Source organism: Myotis nattereri, assembly GCF_964212035.1.
Source record: "Myotis nattereri genome assembly, chromosome: 2".
Taxonomy (NCBI): domain Eukaryota; kingdom Metazoa; phylum Chordata; class Mammalia; order Chiroptera; family Vespertilionidae; genus Myotis; species Myotis nattereri.
This window is the reverse complement of record NC_138076.1, coordinates 58,744,982-58,756,275: the sequence shown is the minus strand read 5'-3', so window position 1 is coordinate 58,756,275 and position 11,294 is coordinate 58,744,982. Positions and strand designations below refer to the sequence as shown.

At 40.8% G+C, this 11,294-nt stretch overlaps 1 protein-coding gene across 1 annotated transcript; it reads left to right on the top strand.

The window, feature by feature from the left end:
- Positions 1–485: 485 nt before the first annotated feature.
- On the top strand, positions 486–7,795 carry ACOD1 (aconitate decarboxylase 1). Its single transcript, XM_081083315.1, has 5 exons — positions 486–539; positions 2,644–2,805; positions 3,552–3,641; positions 4,894–5,099; positions 5,937–7,795. The coding sequence occupies exons 1-5, from the start codon at positions 528–530 to the stop codon at positions 6,886–6,888; spliced, it is 1,422 nt and encodes a 473-aa protein (XP_080939441.1). The 5' UTR covers positions 486–527; the 3' UTR covers positions 6,889–7,795.
- Positions 7,796–11,294: the final 3,499 nt, after the last annotated feature.

Genomic DNA, 11,294 nt, shown 5'->3' with positions numbered 1-11,294 from the left:
GTGAATATTTTCCTAATTTTGACAAATTGTTACTGAAAACCCCAGCTGCTCACTGCTTGAAAGTCAATACTTGAGAGACAAGTGTTGGGTGGAAAGGAAAGGTGGCTTTATTCAGGAAGCCAGCAGCCTGGGAATGTGGTGGACTGACGTCCAAAAGCCACCTCTGAAGTTCTGAACCAAGGAGAAGAGTTTTAAAGGGAGGCAAGGAGGGAAACAGCAGGAGTTATGTGCTGGCCCACACAGCCGGGATCCAGTTAATCATTTCCCTATTACGTGGAGACTTGATTGCATCAGAGTTACTATTCTTCTTTGTGATCAGGCATGACCTAGGTCATTCATTGTCTCCCTGGAAACCTCTGGTTCCTCAAAATGAGTTTAAGTGGGAAGTGTTGAAATGGTACAAATTTTAAGGTTAGAACAAAGAGAAAGAGGTTGGGTTTGAGAGGAGTGACGGGTATAAAAGGCAATCACACAGAAAAGGAATTACTCCTTGGATTCACTCCTGAGATAAACCTCTTCTTTAGACCATGAAGCTCAAGGTATTGTTCTATTTTATGTGGCTAATTTAAATTGGTTTTCTAGCTTACCTCTTATTGTCTCAATTTCCTCTCCCTTGAAGAGCCACCTGCTTCTACTTCAAAAATGGCATTTTACTGTTTCTCGTAGCCTCTGGGATATCTAATTAACTACATCTTGGTTTTTTTTTTTTAGCAATGTTTTACCAATGACAGACTTACGTCTGTTGTATAAAGTTAGGAAGAAAATGAATCATTATACGTTCATTGAATTTTAACCTCCTAGTTTTGTGTATGTTAACGTTGGCTTTGCCAGATTGTATTTATAATGATATGTTTACTGTCTTTAGTTCCCCAGAGAAGATAAGATTTCTACAGAAAGAACCATAACATTTCAGTTTGGTATTCTAGAGACCTTAGCACAATGCCAGACACATAGCAAGAACTTGTGAAATATTTATTAAGACTGCATATTTTGTCTTAATTTATACATTATCACAGTATTTTACTAAAAAGAGATGTAAATATCAGGAGAAAGTCAAAAAGACCAAAATAATATTTTAGAAATAAATGGGCACCCAGTCTATAGACAGCTGAGCAGCTGCATGTCTATTTCCTCATGGCCTCTTCCTTAGCGGCCAGAAGGAGCTCTGACCAGGGCCCAGGCCAAGGAGGCACCTGCAACCACAGTAGATTCTTTCTGATTCCTATTTCAGGATTCTTAGGATATACTGCAGAAGTCGAATCACTGGGTCAACAGACAGTTCCATTTTTAATTTTTTGAGGAAGCTCCATACTGTTTTCCACAGTGGCTGCACAAGTCTGCATTCCCACCAGCAGTGCATGAAGGTTCCCTTCTCTCCACATCCATGCTGACATTTGTTTGTTGATTTGTTCATGGTAGCCATTCTAGCAAGTGTGGGGTAATACTTCATTGTAGTTTTTATTTGCATCTCTCTGATAATTAATGACCTAGAATATTTTTTCATATGTCTATTGGCCATCTGTATGTTCTCTTTAGAAAAGTGTAATGGGGTGACCTGCAGAGGCGACCACCAGGGACTCAGATCAAAATTTAGGAGCCTTTATTAAGCTGGCCAGGGACTATAGTTACAGCACCCTGCCGAAGCAGAGGCTGAACTGCAGTGCCAACTTCCATGGCCAGCGACTACAGTTACAGCACCCTGCCAAAGCAGAGGCTGAACTGCAGTGCTGACTACAGGAGTTACATTTTATTATTAAATTCTGTAAAGGCCCAGAGAAAAATGTTTCTTTCAAATTCTGGACCCAAATATGGAGGAAACTCTCTTTATTTATGCTTTTTCCAGTCCTTTGTCTCCCAAATTTGGAATGAGACTTCCGGGCCTTTGGAGAAAGAAGGCCTGTGTGCTGGGAAGGGGCCATGAGACTATATCTCAAGGCCTGGCAACTGTCTGGGTGTCAGCACTGACAACTCTGTCTGGGGCATAGTTTACGGCCTCTCTGGAATGGGAGTAGTCTTATTTTCCTTATTATTTAAGACAGAAGCCATACAATCAGGGTTAAAATTTCAAACAGCAGTTTTTATATAAGATGGATACTTCAAAAAGTATCTATTTAGGGCCTTTGCCCATGTTTTTACTGGATTGTCTTCCTGGTATTCAGTTATATAAGTTTTTTATATATTTTGGAAATTAACCCCTTATCGGATGTATCATTGGTGAATATGTTCTCCCATACATTGGGTTCCCTTTTTATTTTGTTGATGTTTCCTTTTGCTTTGCAGAAGCTTTTTTTGTTTGATGTAGTCCCATTTGTTTATCTTTCCTCAGTTTCCCTTGCCATTGGAGACATATTGGCAAAATATTGCTGCCAGAGATGGCTGAGATTTTATTGCCTATGTTTTTCTCTAGGATTTTTATGATTTCTGACTTACATTTAAGTCTTTATCCATTTTGCATTTATTCTTGTGTAAGGTGTAAGTTGGTGGTCTAGTTTCATTTTTTAGAAATTAAACTTAATTTGATCAATTGGGTTCCCTCTAGTGGAATAAACTCTTTACATAAAAGTACCTTGAGTTTTCATCTAGAAAAGACGTATGCAGATGCACAGTGAGTGTATCGCTGTTCTAACCCTCTTCCCTTTTAAGTCCGTCACAGAAAGCTTTGCCAAAGTGATCCATGGCTTGAAAGTGGGACACCTGACAGATCATGTTATTCAGAGGAGCAAGAGGATGATTCTGGATACGCTGGGCGTTGGATTCCTGGGAACCAGTACAGAAGTGTTTCACAAAGCCAACGAATATAGTAAAGTAAGTTCATGCCTGCTTTAGAAGTAAAAGCCAATGTGCACACGTGCCTGCTTATGGGTGTACCCGTGAGTTCACCAGAGCTGTGTGTGTGTTCTACTGCTCTGCTCCTCGTGTTAGGGATACTGCTTGGTGTATACAGCATTGTTGTATATAGTGTTATGCTTTTCTATGTTCTATTATCTGAGTTTTAATATTAACCCATATATTTCACTAAGTCACCGGCTTTACCATTCTTAACACTAGTAACAGCTCATATTTTTATGATGACTGAAAGCGTTTTTTATCTGAGAGTCTTAGAAGCAATAGTACCTACCCCAGATGATTTCTTCATGCAAAGACTTTGAGAGTCTCTGGGGGAAAGGCTGGGCCAGCACTCTGAGCAGAGAGGGGTGTGTGTGGGGGAGACGTAGCATCCACCCTCCAGAGGATGTGCTTGGTATCGGCAGTTAGCTCACTTTTCCTAGTACTCACCCACAAGGAGTAAATAAGAGTAAATTCAGACTCTACTCCCTAGAGCACTTATGAATCATGGTCTGGGTCAAGCAACAATATCCCTTCTCACTTCAATGGAGAAAGTTATGTATTGTCCTACAAGGAAGAGAAGAATCTAATGATTAAGGCTTTGATTTAACATAGCACAAAGGGTTCAATTAAGGACTATTAATGTAATGCCTCCAAAGATGAAGAATGACTCCTGCAATGGGGGTTTGGCATGCTATGTTCACACTCTATATCTTTTGTTCCAGATCTACAGTTCCAATGTATCCAGCACTGTTTGGGGGCGGCCAACCTTGAGACTCCCACCGACATATGCTGCTTTTGTCAACGGTGTGGCTGTAAGTAGATTTCCATGTCTTTTCCACTGTTAGACAAATACAATAATTTTCAGAGTCAGGAAATATCTCAGAAATTGCTAAATTTCCATATTTTACTAATGACATCATTGAAATTCATAGAGATGACGTGGACTGCCCTACTTCCTATATAGTAATCTCAGTTTTCATAGTGAATTGATACTTTCTAAATCAATTGTGAGGTAGAGGAAATAAGATAGGATTTAGATAGCTCAACCTCTAAGGTAGCTCAAACTCTAAACTCTGAATGTATATAGCAAAGAATATAAAACCCAATATCCAGACTCAATTTCTTGAGTACCACTTTCTATCCAGTAACCAGCCTTTTATTTATTTATTCATTAATTGATTCATTCAACAAATATTTACTGAAAAAGAAATAATGGCTATATGATATCTTTATTTTCTGAAACAAATATCAGCATTTCTTGTCTAAAAGACACTTTTTATGCTTTCTAGAAGATATAATTTGGACGTGAATATGTTGGGTTTTTGAGATATATTTATGGTTTGAGGGGATAGTAGCTCAGAATATTGAAAGTCAAACCCAATGGTGCATCCAAGGAATAAATGTCCAGTAAGCAGTAGAAAGTGCACCGGACACATCCAATAAACATAAAAATCTATTTTAAATGAACTTCTGGTTATTACTATTTCATATAAGAAAAAAGCAAATAGCGGGGTTAAAGAGGACTAAAACCTCATAGCAGAAAATAATGATTTTCAAATATAGCTTAGTATATAATCTTGGTTCAAAAGTTCTTGCAACTTCTCCATAAGTCTAAAATTATTTCATAATAAAAAGTACACAAACATATGGCCTGACATGGAATAAATGACATTAAAATTTTAGTGCAACTTTCTTGAAGGGTGGAGGAGGAAGTAGGGGAGGGAAGGATGAAGCAACCACCTAATCCCACTGCTTTGTTTATAAGGGAAATATAGATCTTTTAAGGAGCTATGGCAGAGAGCTCTGGGTAAGACCTGAGCTCCTTGGGGCTCACTAGCTGCTCCTCAAGGCACTGACTGCTTTTGGCAGAGGACAGTCTGCCAAGTGCCCAGCTATGTGGTCAAGAATCACAGCCTGTTCATAGGTTTTATTTTCAGGAATCAGATCTAAAATCTCACATCCAACAAGGCTATTACTAAACTAAATGCTTACTGGTCCAAAAGCCATTGCATTCAGAGAAATACATTTTGGTTTTGGTTGTTGTTTGTGTGTCTGCCTTCATAGATTCACTCAATGGATTTTGATGACACGTGGTATCCTGCCACCCACCCTTCTGGAGCTGTCCTTCCTGTCCTCATGGCTTTATCAGAAGCCCTGCCTCCAAGTCCAAAGTTTTCTGGTCTTGACCTTCTGCTTGCTTTCAATGTTGGGATTGAAGTGCAAGGCCGACTAATGAATTTTTCCAAGGACGCCAATGACATACCGAAAAGGTATGGAAAATATTCGCCCCACGAAGGGACAGTCATATTCCCTTTCATCTGTGAATCGTTACTTCTGTAGAGCTTTCTGGCATAAAGTGTGGCTCAACTGAAGATGTTAATATTAGTGCTGGCAGATAAGTCATGTCACCAGTCACATATCAAACTATATATACAAAGATAGGACTTCAGAAGTGCTCATGAAAATTCCCCTTTGGGTTTAGAGCATCATCCAGGACCTGTGGGTACCCTGAATATTCCTGATCTCATCAAAGCAGAATCTACTTTGATATTTGTTCGGGTTCTTCAGACTAATGAGAACACACAGAATATCCCAAACCTGACTGATCAAGCCATAGGGCAAAAAAGGTCAAATGCGGGCTGTATCATATGGTTCAATACAATATTTATCTTGTCACTTGGTCCAGCCTGCTAGGAGAGGTGTAAATTGGAATACTGAGTGAACTTTCACAGTTTCTAAAAGACCCTTAATTTTTATAGTTACTTACATGATCTTTCAGCAAGCAACAACTTTCACCTTTCTACAATAATTATAAAAGTACCATTTATAAAGAATTTACTGTCTCCGGGGCTGTTGTAAGCATGTGAATCCATTCAAAACTCACAAAACCCTGTAAGGTAGATACTATTATTATTGCCATTTTAGTAAGAGAAAACAGTACAGAGAAGTTGAATAACTTTCCCCAAGATCACTCAGCTAGTAAGTGGAAGAGCTGAGATTTGAACCCAGGCATATAGCCCCATGATCTAAGTTCCTGATGTCTATACTATACTGCCTCCTGGTGGTTGAGGTTTGTAAATCTCTAATACTGCCTTTTTGCTTTTCAGATTCCATCCCCCGTCGGTGGTAGGAACTTTGGGTAGTGCTGCTGCTGCATCCAAGATTTTAGGGCTCAGCATGACAAACTGCCAAAAGGCCTTGGCTATTGCTGTTTCTCATGCCGGGGCACCCATGGCAAATGCCGCCACTCAGACCAAGCCTCTTCATATGGGCAATGCTGCCAGGCATGGGATAGAAGCTGTTTTTCTGGCAGTGCTGGGTCTCCAGGGAAACAAGCAGGTCTTGGACACGCAGACTGGATTCGGGGCCTTCTATACCAACTACTCCCCCAAAGTCCTTCCAAACCTAGATTCTTACGCTTGGCTCCTGGACCAGCAGGATGTGGCTTTCAAGAGTTTCCCTGCACATCTGGCCACCCACTGGGTGGCAGATGCCGCTGCATCCATGAGGAAGCACATTGTAACAGACAGAGCCATGTGTCCCATTGACCACATTGAGAGAATTGTGCTCAGAATTCCAGATGTCCAGTATGTAAACCGGCCTTTCCCAGACTCGGAGCATGAAGCCCGTCACTCCTTCCAGTATGTGGCCTGTGCCATGCTGCTCGATGGCGGCCTCACGGTTTCATCATTCCACAAACACCAGATCAACAGGCCACAGGTGAGAGAGTTACTTTGCAAAGTGGAGCTGGAGCATCCTCAGGACAACCTGCCAAACTTCAACACACTATACTGTGAGATAAGCGTCACCCTCAAGGATGGAGCCACCTTCACGGAGCGCTCGGATACCTTCTATGGTCACTGGAGGAAGCCACTGAGCCAGAAGGACCTAGAGGCCAAGTTCAGAGCCAATGCCTCCGGGATGCTGTCCTGTGATGCAGTAGAAAGACTTATAAAGTTAGTAGACAACCTGGAAGGTCTAGAGGACTGTTCTGTGTTAACCTCACTTCTGAAAGGACCCTCTCCATCAGAGATGATTCACAATCTATCTAGCATTTAATAATTCCATAGTACAATATCTAAAGGACTTTATATTTGGGGAAATTCAATGATTGGCTTTGCAAAGCAGAGCAAAGATCTGCTCTCGGTTTGCCCAGAACTAAATGCAGCATGGTGGAGGGAGTCCAGACAGAACTGGATATCTATGAAGGAGTCCTGTCCTGTTCATTTGCAAGACTGTTCCAATGACCTACAAGCATTCATAAAGCTGAATTTCAAGTCACCTGTGACTTCCTTATAAAATTAATATTTTCAGAGGAATTGTATGGACTTCATGAACCTCAGGTGTGAGAAGACTTTGAACCTGTACATTTTTTCGCTGACAGTGGAGAAGGGCTCTGGTCTGCTGTGCCACCGACAGATTTCTTAGATCAGGCGTTATAGAAGCTCTCCACGGTGGAGGGGATGCTGTTGGGTTTAAATATAAGAGCTTAGTGGGTTAAAATCCTGCCTCTGCAACTTACTAGATGTTACTAGGTGTCCTTCTGTCATAGTTTCTCTATTTTGTAAAGCAGAAATAAAAAGCAGTTTAAAAAAACAAAGCGGCTTTGCTTCATAAGCCACGCTCTTAACCACTGCATTATGTCACCTTTCATTATTAAAAAGAAAGGTTTTTGGGAAATGAATAACGAATGAAGAGTTCGAGATATAATAAAGAATGACAACAAGAGCGTCAACCTATGAATCAGGAGCTCACAGTTCGATTCCCGGTCAGGGGATGTTCCCAGGGTGCGGACTCAATCTCCAGTGTGGGTGTACAGGAGGCAGCCAATTATTGATTTTCTCTCACTATTGATGTTTCTATCTCTCTCCCTCTCCCTTCCTCTCTGTACTATATATACATATATATATATATGAATGACAACAAAAAATGTATATGTCTATAATTAAATAAATATTGACTGTATAAAATAATCAAATGTCTTATGGGTTTAAAATTGTAACATTAGCAGGGACTTTTATAGTAAACTAGAGGCCCGGTGCACAAAATTCATGCACTTGGGGAGGGTCCCTCAGCCCAGCCTGCACTAAACTGGCAGTCAGACATCTCCCAAGGGGTCCCAGAGAGGGTGCAGGCCGGGTTGAGGGACAACAACCCTCCCCGCCCACCCCAGTGCACAAATTTTGTATATTGGGCCTCTAGTATATCTATAATTACAAAAACAGTAAATTGACTAAATGCTCAGTTAAAAAGATAGAGCATGAACACATTGTTAAAAATGTTTCTTGGCTTCATTAATATCAACTTTACATACTATTAGTGCATCCATTATAGGTGTACAGTTCAATGAGTTCTAGTAAATTTATAGATTTGTGCAAACATCACCACAATTCAGTTTTTGGAATACTTCTATCATTCTAAGAAATTCCTCATGACTGCTTGCAATCAATCTCCAGCTCTCAGCAAGCAATAATCTGCTTTCTATCTCAATAGTTTTATCTTTTCCAAATATTTTCTCTAGTAAGTGGAATCATACAATATGTAGTCTTATATGTCTGACTCTTTCACTTAGCATAAAGTTTTAAGATTTTTCTACATATGTAACAGAGCACTTTATTCCCTTGCATTGCTGAGTAACACTCCATCGAATGGATATCTTGCAGGGCAGTGAAAAGCTAGGAAAATTCCAGAGCAAGATGAATAGGGAAACTGAGATAAAGAAGTTAAAACAAGGCCAACAGTGTGGGCAATTTACAGCTGGCTTGTAAATAACAAGCCTTTATCTTCCCAGCCAAGGACACTTGAGAGCAAATGGTTAAAAACCTCCCTAATGAGAGAATGCAGAAAAACAGGGAGGAAGGGAAAAGGAACAAAAGGAAGTTTTATTATTATTTTTTTGTTTAACTCACTAACAGAGAAGCCAGCAGTCTCAAGGCTTGGCAAGATAAAATTGCCAGGTGCTTCTCATGAATTCTGAGAAGTAAAAAGGGACCTTGAAAATTAATCTATACCAAGATATTCAACAGAGGAATTTTTGAAACCCATAGACAGGGGAGTATAGAACTCCTCAAACCCGCACATGGCATTTGCTTTCCGGGGTTAGCTGGAAAAGCCTGTCTGCCTTCTGAGCCCGATGAACTGAAACAGACTTGCTTGCCTTGCTTCTTTAATAAATTTGCTTGCTTTAATAAGATGGCTTTGTCATAATACAATCAGGGTCTCTCCTTTAAATTCGTTTATACTAGAAGATAAGAATTGAGAAGGAGACAGCCCTCTCCCTTCAACTGAGGGGGTTGTCTGATGATACCTTTTCAGGGGTCTCTGGCTGCCTGTAACAGAGGTACCACACTTTGTTTACCCGTCATTAGTTAATGGGTAGCGTTGTTTCCAGTTTGGGGCTATTGTGAATAAAGCCTCCATGAACAATCTCATGCACGTCCTTCTGTAGGCATATCTTTCTATGTCTCTTGGGTAGATACCTAAGAGTGGGAATGCTGGGCCATCGTGTAAGTATATGTTTAACTTTACAAAAAACTGTTTTCCAAACTAGCTCTATCATGTTACATTTCCACCAGCAATGTCTAGTTTCTCCTAGTTTCTCCATATCCTCATCAACCCTCAGAATTGTCACTTTTTTACATTTTAACCACTCTGGTAAGTGTGCAATAGTATCTCATGGTGATTTTAATTTGCATTTCCTTCATGACTAATTCTTGCACATTTTTGCCAATTGTTTCTTTTTTGAAATGTATCTTCATTGTTGAAAGTATTACAAATGTCCCCGTCCCCCGACCCTCCCCCCATTGAGCCCCTCCACCCTCACTCTGGTGAGGATTAAAAATAAAAATAGCATAGGGATCGTTCACAGGAAGTGATCATTCAAAACATCTTCAAGGCAGGGGATGTTTCAGCAGTAGCTGCACTGGCTCCCGCTAAACTCTAGAGGGCTACATAGCACTTCAGAAGTACATATGATCCACAGTAACGTAAAAATAGATCACGGCCTTACCTGAAGCACACAGCAGAACAAATACCTTTGCAGAAACAATGAAAACTAGTCTAGTCATCTTGTTCAGTTGTAAATGCAGAAACCAACGTTCAGATATCATCCTGTCACTTAAAAAATTCTCCTTGCTTTTTGTTGTCATTATTATTAAACACAAGTCAATCCACCACAGTTATACTTGTTGCTCATATTGAAATGGGAAAATTAAACTGGAACGTATGGTGTTCTTTCGGGTTCTTGTCCCGTGAAGTCGAAGAATGAAACCACGGATAGAAGGTGGTATAGCAAAAGATGGAAATTTACTGAGAAACAAGCACAGACTCCCACATGGGGAGGGAGAGTCCCACTAAGTCCCTCTTTTCCACGGTTTATAAAGGCTGCAGTTCTTTGTGCTCTGGCATCCCCTCTGACTGGTCACTATTCCCTCTAATTTGGTCACTATAGCAACTTCAGAGCTCAAACCTCAGGTGAGGTGTGTTAAGTTCTCCTCTTCTTCTCCCTTATTGTTTTCCTATTCCCTTTGCCCTCTCCTCTTCCCTCTCTGAATGAGGGGCTTCCTTCCCTTTATTCTGTAAATGTATACCTTCTGCAGCTCCCAGCTCCCTTATTCTATGGAAATGTACCTTCTGCAGCTCCCAGCTCCCTTATTCTATGGAAATATACCTTCTGCAGGTCCCAGCTCCCTTATCTTATGGAAAAGTATCTTCCGCTGCTCTGTAGCCCTGTGCGTTTTCCATGGACCCCTTAATTCCTAAGATTTCCTAAACCTGCCTATTTTACCCCTAAAAATTCCTTTCAATATTGGAACCAACCTGGAGGTTCCGGAAAAAGCCTTTGAGATAAGTAAATAAAAATGACAATGTGTTTGTATAGGAACACTATGTGTCTAAAAAATTCAATAATGGTTATTTCATCTTTGGGTCAAGATCACACTGAGAGTATCTATCATCACATGATAGGGTGTGTATGTAATTCATTTGGTCAGAGCAAAAATATTTTCACGTGCATAATTTCTTCTAAATATTATAACTAAAGCATCATTTTTCAAATACATTATAAAACATCCCCACCCTTTCCCTCATTTCATCACAAATTTCATGCAGAGGGGCCGTGCCAGGAAAGCGCATGTCTGCACCGCTTGTTGGTGGCATCCTGGCAGATTCACTCATGTCCCCGCAGCTGTGTTTGCATCTCGACTCTTTTACAGCAGTTGCTTGGTCTGCATCAGCAAACCTATCAGAAAAGAAGATCTGAGTGGGAGAAAATGTTTCCCAAGGGCTACCGTTATGAGGACGCCCAAGCTCACCAGGTGGAATGGCCACCCAGCCAGCCCTCAGTTGTTCCAGCCAATCCCAGCCCAAGACCACACCCACTGTGGTATCTTCCAGCCCATTAAAGCCTTCAGATATCTGCAGCCCCCCGCTGCTTCCTGACTGCAGCTGCATGAGAGACCTCAAGC